The 21088-nt window shown below is 33.3% G+C and overlaps 2 protein-coding genes across 6 annotated transcripts in view; one reads left to right on the forward strand and one right to left on the reverse strand.

Moving 5' to 3' along the window:
• The window catches only part of LOC121408970 (mediator of RNA polymerase II transcription subunit 15-like), a 36526-nt gene extending 34039 nt beyond the window's left edge, over positions 1–2487 (forward strand). For all 5 annotated transcript variants that reach the window (XM_041600717.1, XM_041600719.1, XM_041600718.1 and 2 more), the window contains one exon: positions 218–2487. In XM_041600717.1, the coding sequence (XP_041456651.1) occupies positions 218–372 (155 nt within the window). In that variant the 3' untranslated portion in view covers positions 373–2487. The remainder of the gene's footprint in view (positions 1–217) is intronic.
• A 2393-nt stretch (positions 2488–4880) lies between these two features.
• Positions 4881–20926, reverse strand: LOC121408972. Its single transcript, XM_041600723.1, has 8 exons — positions 20543–20926; positions 18882–19103; positions 18230–18304; positions 9033–9086; positions 8603–8737; positions 7925–8053; positions 6942–7136; positions 4881–5976 (listed from the first exon to the last, which is right to left on the reverse strand). Exons 2-8 carry the CDS (start codon positions 19068–19070, stop codon positions 5851–5853), a joined length of 903 nt encoding a protein of 300 aa, XP_041456657.1. The 5' UTR covers positions 19071–19103; positions 20543–20926; the 3' UTR covers positions 4881–5850.
• Between the last annotated feature and the right edge of the window lie 162 nt (positions 20927–21088).

Here is a 21088-nt window from a genome sequence, read left to right on the forward strand (position 1 = left end):
GTCTCTTGTGTTTTCCCAATCTCTCCCCTTCCCTTGTCCCTGTCATATCCTATCTTTGCTCTTTTCAGCTCCTAGCATTGATTTCTTTCTTCAAACTAGAATGCACATATGCTACTTAATGATTTTTTTCCTTTTTATAAAATGTTTCTCAATATATGTTCATGTCCGTTCTTTGTCAGACTTTGTTAATGAAATTGAGTTTCTTTTCTTTTGAAAGATCAAACGCCTTTCCTGAAGCTGGTCCAGACCGCCCTTCAGCACCAGGTGATGCGCATGCCTGACCGCTACACCCTGACACAGATCCTTGATGCATGGGAGATGAGTGTCAGGAAGTCTTGTCTCAAGATGATTGCTGCAAGAGATGCAACATGAACAGACTTCCTCAAGATTAACAGGATAAAGATTTGAAGGTATTGTGGACAGACATCTTGCAGATGTGCAGGATAAATGTTTTATGGATTGGACTGGAGTGGACAAGCAGATAAAACAGGATAAAAGTTTAATGGACAGGGAAGTCTTGATAATGAGCACAGAAGACAACTTGGAGGTATACATGGGATGAAGGTTTGAAGGTATTGTATCTTGGAAATGTGCAGGATAAACGTTTAATGGTCTGAAAGGTCTTGTGGACATGCAGATATGCCAGCTTGAAGATTTACGGGAAACCGGTTTTATGGACTTGAAGGACTTAGTGATAAGCTGATTGGTAAATTGGATATGGGAAAAGTAATGTAAATGCTGACTGATGAATGAATTTATTTGATATGGACAGGTTGCAATGTCTTCTAAAGCTGATTTAAGATCCTTTTATTCAGTCCTGCCTATAGGTATTGATGCAAAAGGTGCAACACTAGCATATTGTTCAAGAACATGAAAATGTATGATGGAGTAGAGATTTGTTGAGCAGAATGGTCATCATTCATGTCCAGCATAGTATTGAAGGGAATGTTTGGAAGTAGATGTCTTGATTGATAAGGGATGAAAGTTTTTTTTTTAGTTGTTATAGGATGAGCACTTGGTAGAAGAGCAATTACTGCAGGAGTTGCAGCATGGACACTAGGCAAGGGACTTCTAAAATGTATGTTTCAACTGGACATTTTTGGTGATGGTCAAATCAGTGCCTTTCTTGCCTGAGAATCAACAGGATCTCAGTTTGGAGAATCTGTTAAGGGGCAAGATATTTTACAGAGGAAGACATCAAAGTTAATTTGTGTTGCAAGGATGTATTCATGAGAAAGTCATGCCTTGAGGTCATTGTGCCAATGTGGCATGAAGCCACAGAATTAAGTTTGTTTTATTTATTCATTCTAGGATTATAGTCTGCTGAAATATTTAAGATCTTGTGATATTAACAATTTAAAAAGCCAAGAATTAGCAAATATTTGTAGCATTTTTTGAATATGCAATGATCTGGTTAATTTATGAATTAGATGTTATAAAACAGGTGATCACAGTAAGATGTTGAAAGAAGAACCATGAGAAGAAAGTACAATTTCGGCGTAAAAATGACAAAAGGTAAAAAAAACTTGGGAGTATCTGTCATTGCCAATACAGGCCTTTCTTGTATCTTTTGCGACATTATATACATGTGTAAAGACCTCTACCATTTCTGTTCCAACGGCATGCTTTTATCAGCCATAATGGATATCACAGCCAGAGGTCTTGTTTCATGAAGACTTGTTATATTAACAAATGCACAATCTCTATATTCACAACCAATCAAATTGAATGAAATCAGTAGCTTTTAATTATTATTGCAATTTTTTTTATTATAACAAGTTTCATGAAACTGGCCCCAGATCTGTTACAACACTTAGAGTAGTCATTGCTGCCACAGACCCTTGAGGCTCCTTGACCTTGGACACAAAGCTTTTAAAAAATGCATACAAAATTCTATCAAAATTGAATACTAGTATACTGAATGATCTTGGGGCGTTCCACTGTGAACCCCACTCTCCTATCTTAAATTAACTTTCATTTTTAATCAAAGCAACATTGGCGTAAGTGCATCATTTGTGGGTTTTTTTTAAATAATTTTATATTCTCTGGATATACCCATGCAGACACTGCTTTGCCATGTACATTCTTTTGGTATGCAAGATAAAATATCATCCAAGACAAAAATTATAGATTTTATCTGAGAAATTAAAAAATGACCCAAAATATCAATTTCATTTTAAAGATAAAATTGATCTCAAAATACCGCCCAAGAAGTGTAGGTAATTGTTTTTTATTCAAGTATTATTTTTCAATATTATTCAATTGTTTGTCAAGTTGCTTGACAGGATTCATGGTCATTTATATTTACTGTGTCCTCATCATGACAATGTAACTTGTTTATTGTTCATATTGAACTAATGAAATCAATGACTATCGTGTCATTTATATTCAAATTGGACTTGTAATTGTGCATGGTACAAGTAATCTGAAATTACAATTGATAAATGTAATTTGTTATGATTGATTAAATTTAACACTTCTACAGCACACCTTAACATGTTATACATATTGATTTTTTAAGTCTTATCATTGTCAGTATGAATTTAATTTGAGTGTTTGATATTTGACTTGAAGGTGAAAATCCATTCAGAAGTGTGTTTTTGATAGAAACAGAAAGATGATTTAGAGTTAGTCAGTGAATGTTTGAGCAAATTTCATATTAGCCTACAAATTTTTTTTTGGAAATAACAGTACAATCTATTAAACACAAATAATCAACTTTCTGATGTGGGTTTCCCTGCTGTTTTGTTTAATGCCAAAGAAATTATTCACTTTCTCTCCAAATATCATATACTTAATCACAAGTAAAGTTTTTCTTATCTGAGAATACACCAAGTTAGCAATCAAAATTATGAAATGTGTGTATGAACCTAACTGGAGAGTAGCTTACAATATGGAATATGCAAAGGGTTTTTACTGAAAACAAAATGTTTTATGAGAATTAAACATGCTAAGTCTGAATTGTTTGAATGATTATTCTGCTTCTTTCTCCTGTTTGAAACAGACTAAATGGGTTTGGGGTGAAACCAGGCAAAGTGTGTTGTCTATTAAACATTACTGATGCAATAATTAAAGGAAATGTGGAATAATGATGATTATAACAGAGTACAGGAATATAATGCAGGAAAGGTATTATTGGTAGACAGACAGATAAATGAGAAACTTAAAAAAGGTTGTAAGGAAAATAGAGAGAGGAAATAGAGGTACAGATTTTCAGAATGAAAAAGGGGGAAAGTAGGGATATATTGCCAAAGGAAAGATAGGACATTTTAGGGGTAAGTAACACACGAGTTGAAGAGAACCAAATTTGATACCAGGTATATTTTTAGATCAATAAATAATTTAATTGCTTTTGTTGGATGCAGAGAAATTTACAGACAAAGCTTTAAAAGGAAACATACTAAGGCAAATTACTTCACAGAGCTCTTAGCATTCAGCATTTTAACACATCATAATAAGCAGAGCACATATAAGATTTGCTTGAGTTTGATTTACGTATTGGTTTCACCTGACATGGAAATTGTTATAAATGAAGTTAAAATCAATAAATACACAACACATGTAATCAAGCAGAACAATATCTCTTTAGTTGAAAACAGTCTATAACATTGAATAGATTTACTGAATATAGGAAAATCAGGCATTTCTTTGCATAACAAAATTATGTTCCTACCCCACTCAGAGTATTCTTTTGTGTATGTTAGAAGTATCTATATTATTCATAACATCTGGGGGTAATCTCCCCATCATAGAGCCCTACTGCACATATATCTGTATTACTTTGAAGCTTATGTCCTTATGGGTACTGGGAAGTGATCATAAAGCAATGTATAATGAGGACTTGAATATACAATTGGAATACACTTCATTGGAATTATTCATATGGAAAATAAAATATGGTAATAGAAACTTCACAAGTGTGCCAGGTACATACCCATATAACCATATTTGCTTTGGACAAACGTGGCAACACTTACGTTACAAAGAGAGAGGGAAAGAGATGCTAGGACGCATATGCTGCATGTTGGGATCAAGAATCTTGCATAAATACCATTAACTACCTATGTACAATTATGCACTTGGCGTGAACATTTATGAGTACATTTAGAATACATTTCATTGGAATAAATCACACAAGAAATAAGTGAGAACAACTTAATGATTTCATGTTAAAAGATCATAACAAATAACTTTGATAACACATTCACATATTGAAGGTACATACAAAGTACATGTATGATTATTTTGAAACCAACTGTAGGCCTAATACTGCAAATGAGAGATTATCAAAGTGAGGCTGTAAATAATACAAGATTCCATTAAATATGAAAACATAATTTGTGTATTTAAGTAGCTTTCTCCAGAATCTATGGATATTAGCACTCTCATATCTATAGCTACAGCAAACAGACGATAATATAAGGAAGAAAATCTCTGATTTACCACAAGTAGGAGTAGTAGATTGCTATCTCAGAGATTACAAAATGTTCTTGAACATATTCTGGGCTGTGTAGGAATGCCTGTTTCAAGATTTGCAAGACTTGAATAATGAAATAACTATTCATTACAACATTTAGAATTTCATACAAAAAAAAATCAAAAATTAGATTTATCTAAATATTCATTTAAAGACATATCAATTAAAATGCTTCCTAATTGATTTCTATTCAAATTAGTCTTGCAGAGCTTTAATTATAAGAAGCTGAAGAAAAGTGGTACCAAATTATGATTCACTTTACTGTAATAAAAACAGTACAAAATTATAGAAATAAAAAAAACAATTGCAATATCAGAAATCATATATCCTTTGAAAATCACTTTTGTATGTATGCATCATGAATCGGTATAAAGTTTAATTTTTCACCTTTTTTGCCTTCCAGTATATGGTGTATATACTTATATGGTATTCTTTACAATTTTCATGAGAATGTCATACCAAAATAACAGAAAATGAACCTGATAATTTTCACTTGATGCATATTGTTAATTGTAGTTAAAATGTATTCATTACTTTTATGGTAAATTCATATTTATATGAAGAATTCCATGGCAGTAATGTCATTTTGTCTGTTTTAAAGCTTTACAGACTATGTTGACTATAATCGCAGGAATTAAATCATTTGTAACTTGAAAATGTAAATTCCAAAAATATAATCAATGTATTTCAAATGCTGCATTTGAAGTACATATATTGCTTTTATTCCTCTGTAATTTTTTTTTAATCGGCATAAAAATGTATTTAATAGAAGAAATTAATCAACTTTAGTTTGAAATAGGAAAAAAATTGCATGAAAGCTGTTTAAAGATTAGTTCCACATTTTCTGCAATGTGTTTTTCCAAACAAGAGAGCTATAATAAGTGTAAACATTATCATGATATTACTTCATATTATGAATAATGATTACCATAATAAACCTCTCTAATTGTTGAATGTTAAGAAAAACAATTTAATTCACTCTGTCAGCAAAGCATCTCTACACCCTGATATTATAAATCTGATTTTACCCTTTTTTGTTTCTTACATGGTTTCAATTTTCTAGTATTTGCTTTATCAATGTTACCCCATCCTTCCTAAACAAACAAAGGCAAATATAAATCACCCCCTAATATTTCACATTGCATATCAAAGAATATCTTTTGATGTGCACCCTTCCTGTTGGGCTTTAAACAGACAACCTAAAAACAACGACAAACATCCCATTTCTTTTTTTTTTTTTAATCAAGAGCTTCCCCTGATATGTCATAATTTTTCATGACCTAAATTTGTAGACAAACCTGACTTTTAAAAGAATCATGCCCCAATTTATTTTAATTATCCCCTACCCCAGAGTGGTGTATTTTGATGCCTAATTAATCATGGATTTTTCCTTGTCTCTTGCGTGGTTTATCATTCTTGGGACGATGATGAGCTTTATTGATTGCCTGCTTGACCCGACTCGTATGGGTGTGGTGTCCAGGACATCCATCAAATGGCTCCTGGATTAAGAGTAGAAAAACATTACAAGTGCAGTAAGTTTATGATAAATGTGTGGATGGGAATGTATAAGAGTTTACAGCGTGTTGTGAAGGGTTGCCAGTTGATGATGCCCATTTTGCAGAATTTCCATCCACTCTAAAAACAGAGTAAAACTTTACCCAATATTGGGTAGAGTGGGAACGTGCATTTTTGCTGGGTAATTTTTCCCCTCGATATTGGGCAAAATGCATGTTTGAAGGGTAAATTTCAACACAACATTGCGTAAAATTTACGAAATATATCTTTTTACCCAACGAATATGCATGTTCCCATTTTACCCAATATTGGGTAAACCTTTTTATTTAGAGTGTCAGGACATGGTAATAAAAACAAACACTGAAAGCTCAGACCTGGGGAGTGTTTCATGATAGAATTTCAGCCTTTTTTTATTCTGGCAAGTCCTGTTTTTTTCCCAAAAAGTTACCAGAGGAATTGTGCTTCTCAGCCAATCAAAATCCAAAACAAGTTGTTAGTTCTAAAAACTTGTCAGATGAAAATTTAATGAAATGCTCCCCTGTTTTTATTTGTTCACAAGTAAAGCAATTTGCTTATATGTTTCATGATGTTTGTTTTTGTTTGACATACATGTATTTTGCTTGTTCTAAAGCATTTAAAGCTGTATGTTTCAATTCAGCTGCTTTCATGAAAGCAGCTGAATTGAAACATACAGCTTTAAATGCTTTATTTTTTTTTAAATGAACAAGGTCATAATAAGAGAAGAAGATATGGCAAGGTATTTTCTTGGTGTCTCCATATTCATATGAACGAACAACAACACCTTTCTTCCTTCTCTGGCAATTGAGTGGAACTCAACTGATCTTCAATTTTAATCTGTAATCTACTGAAACTTGATAGTCCTCGTACAAAGCTGGATGGAACAAGTTTAATTCAAGTATGAAATTAATTCAATTAATCTTTTAATTACCGCAGGGCAGATTACACAGTCATTGGCATTAGAAACAGTCTTAGCTTTATGGGTCTGCTGAATGTTGAATTGACCATCTTCTGCAACCCTTCTTTCAGGTGCTTTGCCTGCATGCTCTCTCAGAAATTCTCGAATACGATTTGAAGCGATGAACGGCAGTTCCAATTTGCATCCGTAAGTCAGGACTGCAAAGGGCTGAAAAGAAAATGAATATGTGTTTCTTTCAGTTCATTTTTTTTTGGAGGGGGGGGGGGTTGGTGTGAGATTTTTTTTACCTAACTCCTCATTATTGTACTATGAGCAAGAAAGAATTGGTAAAAATATATAAACATGTAAATGTGTTATAAAATGATAAAGGAGTCCGAATGGTGTGGTTTTATTCAATATTGATATGCTTGGGAATTATTTTAATCTAAATTGCTAGTTTGTACTTATTTTGACTAATACAGAAATCTTAGGCCTAAATGCACACCTAATTTTCATTAGATAATGGTGGAGAATTACCAGGGTATTTTGAGGGGAGATGGTAATATAATATCATTATAACTCAATCATATATAGGGATTTACATAATCAAAGACGTTATAATATAATCCTGTGACCCAGTTATTTATTTATCATTTATTAATGTTTTATTTAACATAATCGATAAAAACAGTGGAGGGTAGCCCGGTTCAGTTCAAAGACTGTTTTACAATAGAGCCCTCCATGAATAAAAAGAAACTTAAACAAGATTAAATAAATGCAGAACAAATACATGGTAAATAAACAAATAACAGAGAGTTCTTTCTATGTTACTCTTATCTTCCTTCTTTATATCTATTCATTTATTTTAAGAAATGCTTTAAAAATCATGGAGATGGTCCCCTCCCCTTTCTCTGAGTTGCACTGCCCCTGACTTTGGGCGAGGATAATGCAATTAATATTCAAGAAGAAGAGCCCTGGAAATGAGGGAAACGTGATCACATGCAGAATATACCTACCCGATCCTGGCTGAGTTCTTTGTATGGAGTAATGATGTGTTTCCTTAGACATCCTCGTGCTATTCTTCTAAATCTTGTCACTTCATTCATATCGGCACAAGGGTGGTAGAGAAATACCGCAGCTCCATGCTATGATTAAAACAAAAGTGAACAATTCTACATTGACGGGAAGTCATGTGATATTACTTTAAAAATTCTCATTTACATATTTTTCATAAATCTCTAAAAATAATGTACATTCAGATTTTGAAAGCTATATTAAAAGAGGGTCAGTTCTTTAGTCATTGGAATTGATCGCAAATTATTTGTTTTCAACTCATCCATGGCCCTAATTCAAATGACAATTTAAAGATTACAAAAGTCCTAATTATCAAAATGCATGAAGTAGCATATCTCACTGTTCTTGATGTGAATTGTTCTTAATCATTAATGAAAGTGTGTACAGTCTGATCAAATTCAAACTTTGCACCGATTTTGTCAAAAAAAAATTATTAAGTAGCTTTAAAAATAAGAGCAGAATGGCTAGCATATTTTAAAAACCATGTCTTTTTTCTCATTAGTGTTATTATTATTGTTATTATTATTATTTTAGATTGTTCTTTGGGCCTGATGTTGCCATCATAAAATGCTGAAAAGTGACCCGATGCATGGGCCAATGAGAATTCGTAAATATCTCACCTCTAGATTATGTAACCATCTCTGTTTGGGAAGATATCTATACTCTCCGTACTTGGCCCATAGGGGGCGATGTGCTCCACTCGTTGGAATTACGTCTTGATAAATGATGGCTCGATTCATACAGACATGGATAGGCTAAAAATAAAAAGTTTAAAACTTTTATTGATTGCTTTTAATTGCTCCCCCCCTCCTCCTCTTTCTTCCTCCCCTCCTCATCACCATTCTCTTCCTCCTCCCTCCTTCCTCCTCTTCTTCTTCCTCCTTCTTCTTTTTTCTTCTTCTTCTTCTTCACCTTGTATTTTAATTATTCTCCATATTGCTTTCTACATTTTCGTATATTATATCAGAATACCATCACATTACTCTAGTGGTTTATTTACATTGTCTTTCATCATTTAAATAGACGATCAAATTTTTATTGGAAACTTACGTTGTCTGTCTTTGTTGTGCACTGTTCATCAATGCTTGAAGTCTTTTTGCTCATCTAATGTAAGGAGAGAAAAAAAGTGGACAGAGGCGTTTTTAAGATATATAGTTAAAGAAACACACACAAATAAGTTCCACTCATAGAGTTACGTGTTTAGGTTTATATAACTCTATGGTTCCACTCCCCTGAATCTAAATAGAACAACTTTTTAAGCATGTGGTTCCACAATTTAAAGAAATACTTTTTATAGCAAAATAACTTGTCTGAAGAAATATACTCACTACCTAGGCCTTTTGTATCCGGGCTTAGTAATTGAGTTCATTTACACCCTTGTATACCTCCAAGTCGTAAAGTATGATTATAAACATAACTTTTTTCTTTAAAATATTAACAATACAATAGACAGCATTATGTACCAATGCATGTATACAAAAAAGAGGTATAATTTTATATCATGAATCATCAGTAGCATCAGGTCTTATGTCTATCATGAATGCGCGTAAGCCTATATCAGACTCTGAATCCAACCAGAGTGAATATTAGCATGATTGCCACGTCAAATAATGTACTCACTCAACTACCTAATCACTTGACTTGTGTTTTGATTAAACATTATTTCTCATTGTTTATACAGTAAAATGGTGTCGACGGGTACGACCTATATTATACTGTTCACAGGCTTTCTTTCATTATTATACGCGTAGTATTAAATCAGAATGATACGTCTAACCAAATTCGAATTGCCAATAAACTGTTAAAAGGTTTCTTGAAAAGAGCAAAATTCTTTGCCACTTGAGTAAAATAAATTGTCCATTTTGTGGGGTAGGTTACACACACGCCTTTCATTACACGGCCCTCAGTTTATCCACTTTATAAAAGTGTAAGAAAGTCCAAATGTATAGAGTGTACTAAACCCATGCCTTCTGTCACACTGTATTATTTGTTCAAACATGGGCGACATCTTGTGCAACAGATGTGATTTAAAATTAGGTGTTATTTGAATAGTAATCCGCATAATTTCACGTGGACATTTACTCTAAAAAATTAACATGATCAATGAAAGAGTGAAAATACATTCTATAGACAGTGAAATTCAGTTCATTCGAAATGTTGAATAAGGGAGAATGATTGTCAATTGAGATACAGTACTATTCAATTCAGTTATCTAGTAATAAAAAAATGAAACAATACAATTTTAATGCCTAGTCTACGAATCAAGAAATCGTTTTAAAATTCACATCCAAATTATTGATGTGAAATGAAAAGTGTCTTACTAGATGACTATGAAACATGAATATATTACCCGAGCATCATTAGCATATATTCGTTCAAAATGACTCCGGCCAATTTACTCTTGCTAGACATGTTTGCCTGCTTTGGCATTTAGAGACTGAAGAAGGGCACACTCAAATTGCCTTCTTTTTCTAGTACTTTTCATTATTCTTCATTATTCTACTCCTTCTCTTGCTCCGCCTATACTCTTTTAGCTTACTCACTAACTTCCTTTATTCCATTTTCTTTATCTTTCGGCTCTGCTCTCTCTTTCTCACCCCTCAAAGATAAAAATTAACTGTAGTAGAAGAAAATGCTTTTGAGCGTTCATGGGTTATCCTGTCAAAGCTTTAAATGAATTTCTATCATGTATTTGTATCTATAAATTTGACAAATAAATCAAATATGACCAAAAAAAGATGACATGACAAGAATAGCGTCTTTATATTACTATTTAATTGGCTATATCAACTGAAACCTCACAATTTATACCTGACTATAAAGTCATCGCAACATACAATCAACAATATTATACGGGTCGCTTCCTGAGATGTGATGAAATTGGACACTAACAAACGCCATTCTTTCTGATTGTGATTTATTAAGATTGCGGCCCTAAATGGCATGTTTGTGTGACGACCCATACATTTCTCTTGACTTATGATACTTTAAACTGCCATACGATACGGCATGTATCACGGATATAGAATATTTAATGAGAATTTTTACCACAGGAGAGTACATTTCGTGTTATGGTTTCCACCGTAACAGATCAAATTCTACAATCATCACCATCCTTCTCCGATTCTTCCCCCATCTCCCCTCTATTATGCGAGCCCCTCTCTCTCCATTTAACTTTTAACTCACTATTACCCCCCCCCCTCTCTCTCTGTCCCGATCTCGATACTCCTTTCTGTTAATCTTTCTCCTGTATAATTTCATCCTTCCATTTCTTTCCCCGATATATCTATAGCCCTGCTTAGATCCGCTTAATCATTACTTAATTCCATTATTTTGAGCGCCTCGTTTTTTTTTTTTTGGGGGGGGGAGGTCGGGGGTCGGGAGTGGAACACATTAACCTTTTTCTTGCCACTCACAGTTTTTCTTTTCCCCTAGAAATGACCAATCAGAGTCTTTTTATTTTCGAAAATACTCTACACTACTTTTTTTTTTTTAATATTCTAAAATGAGTTCAATATACCGTGGAGCTACTACAGTGTTTGTAGCTCCATGAATAAACCAACGAGATCTGTATATATCCGAATTTATGGCCTGATGGAATAAACATTAAGATACTTGAAGTGGAAAACAACACATCAAAGTTATAGGCCCGTATTCTGAAGTCGGGTTTAACTTAAACTCAGGTTTAAAGTTGTGGTTTAAGTATGGACAGCCAATTGTTGCATAATCACTAACAGTAGAGATATCATACTTTCAGCTCATTCGGCTCTCAAATCATTCATAATTGTGTAAGAAGTATAAATAGATGATTGTCATCACCATCGATGAATCAGGAAAGAACACAATAAACATAAGAAACATACAACTTAATAAAAATTTTGATACTTTTGGCTTCCCATACTTAAACCACAACTTTAAACCTGAGTTTAAGTTAAACCCGACCACAGAATACGGGCCATAGAGTCTACATACGCTGCACGTCGACATTGGCTAAAGGGGAGAATAAAACATACACTCTAAAAACTAATCAGTCAAAAATGACTGGTTAATAGGGTCAGCTGGGAGCAACTGTTATTCTAGTCATATTTGACTATTTTCTCGTCATATTTTACTAGAAAAGAGTTATTTCTGACTAGAATGTATGTCAGAAATGCGAATATCAGTGATTGCCATATCAGTTGCTCCCAGCTGACTACTGGTCTAGTCAATTTGACTGATTTGTTTTGAGAGTGTATATTTCATAAAAAATGCTTGTTTATCAATCATAAATGCAGCTGGGATACAGCTGCTTACGGTCACTGATTGTGTTCAAGTGTCTTTTCAATATCATCGAAAATTAAAAAAAAATGTTATTTATTGTTCATTTTAATTTTGCCGAAGAAACAGAGAGTGATGTTTGAACTTCCTAATACTATACATGTAGGGGAAAAAAGATAATTCTTTCAAGTTTGATACCCATCCATCAAGGATTAACTTTCTTATGTTTTGAAATGAAAATCACACCCTTTTTTCAACTATAGGGAGTAATGTTTCTTGAAATGTGTAGATAATCATCTTAATACTGCAAAAACATCTTTTTATTGTCTGTGCAATTTAATCAAATTAAATCCTACAAAGTACACACACAAAAAGACAGATTGAAAGTTCATGATTTGCTAGCACGCAGACATGGTAGATGTTTATTCCTTAACATATTCTGAAGAAATAATAGACATGCGAAAATATTGAAAATCCGACCTGTCATCACAAACCCGTCTAGATCAAGCTGATTAAACCGAGCATTACTTGACATCTTATATCCATCATCCTTGCGCTGTTGCCAAGCAACCCAATTTTAAACTCCGTGAAATGAATATAAATGTATTTCCAATGCACATTTATCTTCATTTTAAGTACTGTACGATTGTAAACTTCGAATGCAGTTGTCGATGGATAACTGTCGAACACATAGTTTGTTTAGTATGACTGTAACCCTGTAAATCAAAACAAATTCAAGTTCAAACTTAATTTCCTCACAAGAGAGTATTTTTATATGTGGCAAGAAAAATTAAAAAGTGACCTAATATTTTCTCCATTTGATGACAGGGACATCTATCATTTTTTATACTTTTTTTCTTCTCCTGCCTCTTTTCCCCTCTTTTCCTTATTCTTCCCCACTCCTTTTTTCAATACCCGACAGGCATATCGGGAGTTGATCTCCACTGCCCCTTATTAAAATGCTCCGTATCGGAGAAAATGTATACAAAAATAATTATCTAGGTTAGATTTCTTATATTTTGGCAACCACCTCATTGGAAAGAAACACTCAAGTAATCCTTTTTGACGCGACTAAACAATATTCGAATTCTATACATTTTGCCTTAATAATATACAGGTATGTCAATAAAATTGTGAAACCATATGAAAGGTTGATGCATGGCTATATTTCATGGTATCTCAGCAACCACTTTAAGAAATACATGTAGATTGATTGAAACACTCAAGCCATCCCCTTACATCTTTGCCGCGGCGAAAAAAAATCTGTAGAATATTTTACATGTTTAGACTCATATTCAGACTGAATATATCCATCTCCCCTTCCATTAGAATTTTATTGTACGTTCTCCAAGACATGGCGTGAGTTAGAATACTGTACATTGGACTCCTCGTTAACGATTTTTTTTGTAAGTCTATTATCTACTACTACTAATGAATTAATTGCAAATGAGCCCATGCATTCCTTCTATAAATAACAACAGATAACATATCTAACCGAAATCTATGATTCAAAACATTCACACACCCTTTCTCATGTTCTTCTGAAAGATATGCTTTGAATATTTTTGTTATTTTCATATATCTTTTTTTTATAGTTTACAAGCAATCTGCTTAATCTATACCGGAGCACCCTTTTGAACATGTACCTTTTCTGCAAAGCGATGTGGATCGTGGTTTATATAGCGGGCTGTTCATGATTAATATTTTAATCACTCTAATCAGGAGCTAATTAATGTAATTGAACTTTGGATTTCTTCCAAGAGATGTCGAGGAGAGAGAGGCAATTCCATTCAATAACAAGATCTTTTATTGTCTCGTTGACCCCCCCCCCCCTTCCTCCCCCGCCCGTCTCCGTTTATTTTTTACACAATAAAGTATCCCAATTTCACTATAATAATATGTCTGCCAAATATGATTACACGGACATATTCGAATTATATAAAGCACTCATAATTAAATGATCATTTTTTTTGTTTCAATCTGAAGTAAATTCATACGTGCTATAGTTACATGAAGATTATCCTATAAGAGTAGATTACGTGAATACTGAAAGTCTATGGCAAACCATGTACAAATTACGATCAATATTGTAGTAATTAAGCGTTTCTATTAATTACACATCCTCTTCATTTTGACAGGAGACTGTTTCCAATTTTGAATAAATGCATTCATTATATTTTGTAGATTGCATGTTTCAGCCAGAGTCTGAAAATGAGGCAATTGATATCAAATAATGCATTCGAGTGTTCTGTCATTCAGAGCGTGTCGTCATGGTAATTTCATGTCGGAGTTGCTCTCTAAAAGGTCGAATGATATTATCTTCTGATTGCACATTTAAAGGTGCAAATGTCGGTATTGTTTGCTATCTAGTAACCGCTTGGGGACTTTGCATTCAGTAATGGTTGTGTATTCTGACCGTTCACTTTGTAAAATGGAGACAATGAGTTTTTTGGCTATATTTTTTTTTTCAGATTTAAAAAAGAGAGAGGTGGTGTCAATATTGCTTTGTAAGATGAGATTAAGAAAATATGGCATGTAAGTCGCAGAAAAAAAAATGGTATTCTACCTTAAGACTGGAAAAACAAATTTTCAGAAAAAAAAACAGGGATTGAATTTCATCCTAAGTACAAGAAGGAACGATCAAACACAAACTTATCGATGTACTTAATACCTAAAGATGATGCGGATTCACTCGTTTTAATCTAATACGAGATACAAAAAATAATAAAATAAAAAAGTCATGTATTCTTGACAATTTATGCAACAAAGTAATCTTGCTATTGCTGAAAATAAAACATCTGACCAAACATAAAGATAAAAGACGTTTTTGTAGGTAATGAACTACTTTAAAGAAATCCCCATTGACCGTATCTGCAGACATATTCAATGATGCATTCATCCCAACCGCTGGTATATTGATGCTATACATCTTTATACGTTTCGATCAATAAGGCCGCATCACTTTGCCTTCCATATAATGAACAATATTTCTGATAATATTAAGTGTTCAACTACATTAACTTCATTTAAAGCCAAGTTAAAAAACGTGTATATATAAGTGAGTATTCAAAATATATTTTTTCTGCCTAATTCTACACTCACCCCGATTGTCCCCACCCCCTTGTATGTATGCTGGTGATTGCTGATGCTGTGTGTATATTTTTCATTTCATTTTCATATGTATTTTAGCTTGTTTTACTGGGAGCTACAACTCACAAGTTCTTATTAACTTTTCAGTAATTTCCGATTTTCTCTGATACATGTAATTTTTATTCTTGTACATGTTGTATATTGTTTTTATATTGGTGAGAAAATAAAATTGAACTTGAATCCAATATTTCAAATTGGTACCATTCAACTACACATAGAAAATTCAATTTTGTGATTAGTAAGGTTTTTAAACGGTATATACCACATGTTTCAGTTTATTCTATTTCTCTATTATAGATTCACAGTTCTTCATATTGATGAAAAGTATTTGTGGTGCCTTGTTGCTATTTAAAGTTCCCCTCTTCCTTTTCTTTCATCTTAGATTTGTTTTCTCGATTATCACGATACTCAATTATGGTCTTTGATTGTTATTCCAAATCATTCCGTGCTTAGAATGATATTCCCGCACTAATTCTTCTTATTATTTCTAACATGAAATCACCCACTTTTTGATTTAACAAAGTGCTTGAATGGCCTTTGGGCATCTAAAATGATTACTTTTCGTAACGAGGGAAAGGTCAGCCTGTTTTTTTTGTTGGGGGGGGGGTAGTTAATGATATGATAATAATTATGGAAAAGTTCTAAGATATCTTTTTATGACTATATAGCCTATTATTGACATGTTTGACCACCATTTGCCAAATTTCATCAACTTTATTTGCTTAAAAAAATTATGTGTGAAAATTAGGGTAAGTTGGCACATTTGTTGTCAAATTTGGATTAAAAAGAATTAATTGGGCTGGTCAGATTTCGGTAGAAACACTTGATATTTAGCTTTATTTAGAAAAAAATAAAACAACACAAGGGTCGCTCAATCTGATGATGAAACGGTGAAAGTAAGATGTCACTTTATACGAAAATGACAATGAAAAGTAATTCCGGTCATTACTCTTTTTGAGATTATAATGTGAAAATCCTTACCAATTAGGCTTGCAGACAGGTTATCATCTGTTGCAAACGAGTGCTGTATAATCATTTTATGCAGATAATATATTTCTATGCTCATAATTGATGCAACTACACATCGCCTGCGGTTTGTGCCTGTAACGTCAAGTATACACTTCAACACAATAATGTTTCACAAAATGTAAAAACACTGCTCATCAATCACGTCAAAATTATAATGAATGATTTAAAGGCAGCGTCTCCCAAACGTTTTGAAATTTAAACTTGTCTAAATGTGGTAATGACCGTCATTATTAGATTTGCCTTTTTTATTTTAAATAGATGAAGAAACTGCTAAACTGTCATCGATCATAATTGTTCATAGATATATTATAATCCTTTCTTTCTCTTTTATTAAGTGTAAAAATCTATCAAAACATATCGCATATAATGATAATAAAACAATGATAAAAACAAAATAGTTATGCTACTTGGAAGGGTGTTTTCTATAAAGACATGGTATTGTAATCAGATGAAAAGATATTTTGAATAAAATTAAGAGGGCTATTCAATATTATGTATCTATTACATGAACAAATTCTAATGTATTCTGAGTATGTGATTCATTTCATTGTCAAAATGTTTGAGCCATTATGAGTAAGAAAATCTATTACTTCCTACTAAACCCATGAATTAAGATTGATTTGAAAAAGAGAATAAACAAAAATAAACAGGACGATAACAATTTAAAAGTATATCCATGATCTGAAAAGTAGGTCCTAAATTGGGTAAATTAACCGATATTTAACTAGAATTATCTGAAATATATCGAAAGGATTTTTAGTCATATTAAGTTGAAGAGAAAACACAAATTTTTTTAATGACAAAATGAAACTTTGGCAAATTGCCTTGTGGTTAATTATTTTGGATTGTCAAAATGTCAGTATGGGAATTCATCATTTTCATTCAACCGCATCATGCTAATTATAATGACGTTCACGTGATTTTAACAATGAAAGTTCTTATTTCTCCAATTGTTTATGATCTTGTCCCTTAAGAGTCTAGGAGCGTTTCATCGTTGTAAATAGATTTATGCCTTTAATCTAATTTAAAATTTCGATAACGGACTTAAAATCGGAATTTATTTCAAAGATCCTAAAAGCCGATCGGATCGATTTTAATCAATAATTCATAAATATCCTTGGTCTTTCCAATCCTGTATGCTAATCACAAGATGCGCTGCAAAGGAATAATCAGCGTCGTAGTATTGAAGGTTATTACGAAACTCAATATATCAATCAAGATTTCAAAGATAAACATATCACTAGCCGGCAGCCGGCACAGCTGCAATTCTTAGTAAGGTCCATAATTAAACATTATTCAAATGCGATTGTTCATTGATGATTCTATTTCTATTACAATGCCCTCCACATGTAAAAAGAAATTTAAACAATACCAGTAGAGAGAATAAAATCATTTTAATTTTCATCTGCCAAACATTGTTTTCATTCTTACGTCATTTCAAACTCATTCAAGTAGTAATTTGAATAGATCATAATCAGGGAATGTAAAGTAAGAATCACTTTAAGAAGTGGTAGCTGGGGCGCTGTGTCATGATGGGCTGGGATCAGTGATAATAACCAAAACAAGGGTTTCGTATACATGTTTTAAACATACAAAGGAGTACATGACCAAGCCACCATTTCTTGTTTGCTATTTTTTCCTTTTATGTTCTTTTAAACCCTGTTTTGCCTTTCCACCTCTTCTTTTGGGGATGGTGCCCCGACCACTGCAGCAAAACCGGCCAGGGTATAAAACAAAATATAAAAGACATGCATTATTAATGAATAAACCGTCGCTAGGACAATGATTTACTAGTGAAATGTTCCTCTTACCTTGTTCGATGTCCACCTTTCCGAGGGACATTCAAATGCGTCACGAGAACCGTCCCAGTCAATGGTCAAATTGGTCTGGGGGAAAAATGGGAAATTTGTTATTTACACTAGAGAATTACTTCAAAAGAAAGAGATTCGTTGAAGTATTTAGCAATGTGATCCAGAAATAGAAATTCCATTGATGTTTTTTTTTCTTCATTTTAAGATAAAGCATAACAAGGTTATAATAAATTGGTAAAACGAAATGTAAATTTTATTGCAAGACGAGGCAGATTTAGGATCAAATGTATTGGCCTATAATGTACATTATGATTGCATACGTTGGCATATACTTATCAAATTAATTTGTGAAATTAATGAATTCAGATCGCATTTCATAAATAATTAAGTGGTGGATAGTGTACATGTACTTTAATTAAGTTAGTTAAACTCAAAGTAAGACGCGACTGACAAAGAACAAATTGCGGTCATCCGATGTGAACTATACGGGTGACAGGTAGACTTAGGTAGGAATTAAAAAAAATATGCTGAAGAGATAGAGAAAGGGGTAAGCATGTTGGCGTAAATAATAAAAAGAAGGGTTTGGAGAGGTGAAATAAGAAAAGTTGAGTCGAGAAAATATCGGTTGAGAAGGATGAAGAGGGATCGTCACCTTTCCGTCGTCGCATCGTTGGTTGGAGACGCCCATGGGTATACCACCATGTTCATCTTGTCCAGGTGCGAGGGTACCGCTGTGACTCAAATAAGGGGGAAGAGTTACCGTTGCTATGGTAACATCTATCAGGAGGATGATGGTAAGTGCGAACGGGAGGAGAAGCGAGATTGTCGAGATAAATCGCATAATGCCGAAAGCTCTTTCAGAGAATATGCGTATCTGTACGTATAAAACACATAGTTTTAATACAAATCCAATCACCATTACAATGATCTAATGATAGCATACGCACCATGTCATTGTGACATCATAAAAGTGAAGTAAAATCGTAATGACAAAATATTAGGATAAAATGTAAACAAAGGAAAGTTCGCTGACACCATATGATACGCGCAATATAGCTTTGTGACGTCATGGATAAAGTCAACAAACTTGGAATTGCGCTAATCATCGTGACATCATGTAATAAAGAACTGTGATGTCACCTAAGATGCATACTGAAATTATTGTTTCGTCATAAAGACAATTTCCGCATACATACAGTCACATACGCGCAATGAACCACCCCAACGACCGTGACAACAAAAAGTACATCAATACAATTTGTACAAGATCAGAAAATGGAGTTTAAACTAGTTAACTGCTGATCATCCGTCTGATCATCTTAAATAAAGCAACAATTGACAACTTGTAGATCTATGTAAGGAGACGTACCAACCTCCTAAGCCCGAGGATAAACAAACAGGTGTAAGTTATTATTTTATAAATCGTTTGTCATATCATTCAAAATTTCATGGATGTGAAGCCATTCTTAGAATTTCGTTGTTTTGGATTATCTCAAATGTTTGAAACATTCCATCTTCAACTATCCCCTATATATTTTTATGTTTTTAATCAATAATAACTAAAGACATATACATAGATCCGGGACATCGATAAGGCGTGTTGCTTCATCAAGAGCAATAATGAAAATATAAATTTTAATACCAATTTGTCTTATTTCTCTTGATTATTTTGTTCTATGTTCGAACTTTTTTCTCTCCTATTGTTTTTATCCTATTTTATCAAAGACGATACAAACGAATAGGCCTACATAATTGTTTCCAAATTCAGTAGATCTCGACGTTGGATTACATGAATTTAGATTTAAGATCTAACATAAAACCTGTTAGTTCAAAAATAAAATGTAATCTGTATTTTGGATGAAGGCCCTATGTATTTTATCATAAACATAATGCCTTACCAGTATTATTCACAAACATCGCAATAAAACTATTAACTGTTTCACGAAGACAAACCAATATGTTGATCAATTTGTTTTATTACTAAACTCAATCATTGCGAATTACCGGTTTGCCGACCGTGTCAATTTTAAAACAGGAATTCCAAGTAGGCCTAGTGTAGTTTATTTATAAGAAACAGGTTGAAATCATATCTCTTCATTGTAGAAGAATAATCAGGACCAAACAATAACCTATCTCAGAAAGTGAATGATTAAACTATAAAGTTTCACCATGCATAATAGATTAGGACATAATTATAGAATCGATGTAGCAAAACAAAACACGACAAAATTTTGAAATGGGAATGCATGTGCCTTATAAACAAGAAAGAATTGATGATTGAATTACCCAAATGGAAGAAAATAAAATCCTTACCTGATAAAACAATAAGCTAGAATCCAGAGAATAATCAACGGATTGAGTAATAATCCAGACGATTTGTTGGCAATTACACTCACTTTAAACCGAATTGTGATGTGATCGATTTGAAGTCAGTGAACATATGCTTGCTGTATCACTGTCATCGAGGCATCCCTGGTCATACGCCCCCGGTTAACAACAGAGAACAATGCGAAGCAGTGTAATTGGATGGACATATCGAATGCGGGCTTTCTGCATTATCCCTGCGAGATGTTCGTTTGTATGTACGTATGCATCAATCAGTGTTGGGGAGAGAAGTAAAATAAGCGTTCAGTGTACGCCACTGATCGCATTTTCATGCTTTTTACACAGATCGTGTCCAGTGTGCGGCGTATAGGTGGCGCCACGCTTGATGAACCCGTTGAGATGATCAAGTACGTTTGTGACTGGGGATTTGGATCAAAGGTATCGAAGCTTAAAAGTGCCACCCGGATGTTGAGATAATCATTTCGTCATGTCTACATTTCTTAGGGTAAAGGATGAGATGACGAGATCTCGGAT

Source organism: Lytechinus variegatus, chromosome 2, assembly GCF_018143015.1.
Source record: "Lytechinus variegatus isolate NC3 chromosome 2, Lvar_3.0, whole genome shotgun sequence".
Taxonomy (NCBI): Eukaryota; Metazoa; Echinodermata; class Echinoidea; order Temnopleuroida; family Toxopneustidae; genus Lytechinus; species Lytechinus variegatus.

Excerpts from the sequence above, each read along its gene's own strand:
- LOC121408972 (XM_041600723.1), bottom strand. The coding sequence starts at position 19,070 with ATGCGATTTATCTCGACAATCTCGCTTCTCCTCCCGTTCGCACTTACC. Across the intron at positions 18,305-18,881 it reads AACGATGCGACGACGGAAAG|ACCAATTTGACCATTGACTG; the intron begins GTGACGATCCCT and ends TTTTTCCCCCAG. Across the intron at positions 8,738-9,032 it reads GCACAACAAAGACAGACAAC|CCTATCCATGTCTGTATGAA; the intron begins GTAAGTTTCCAA and ends TTTTATTTTTAG.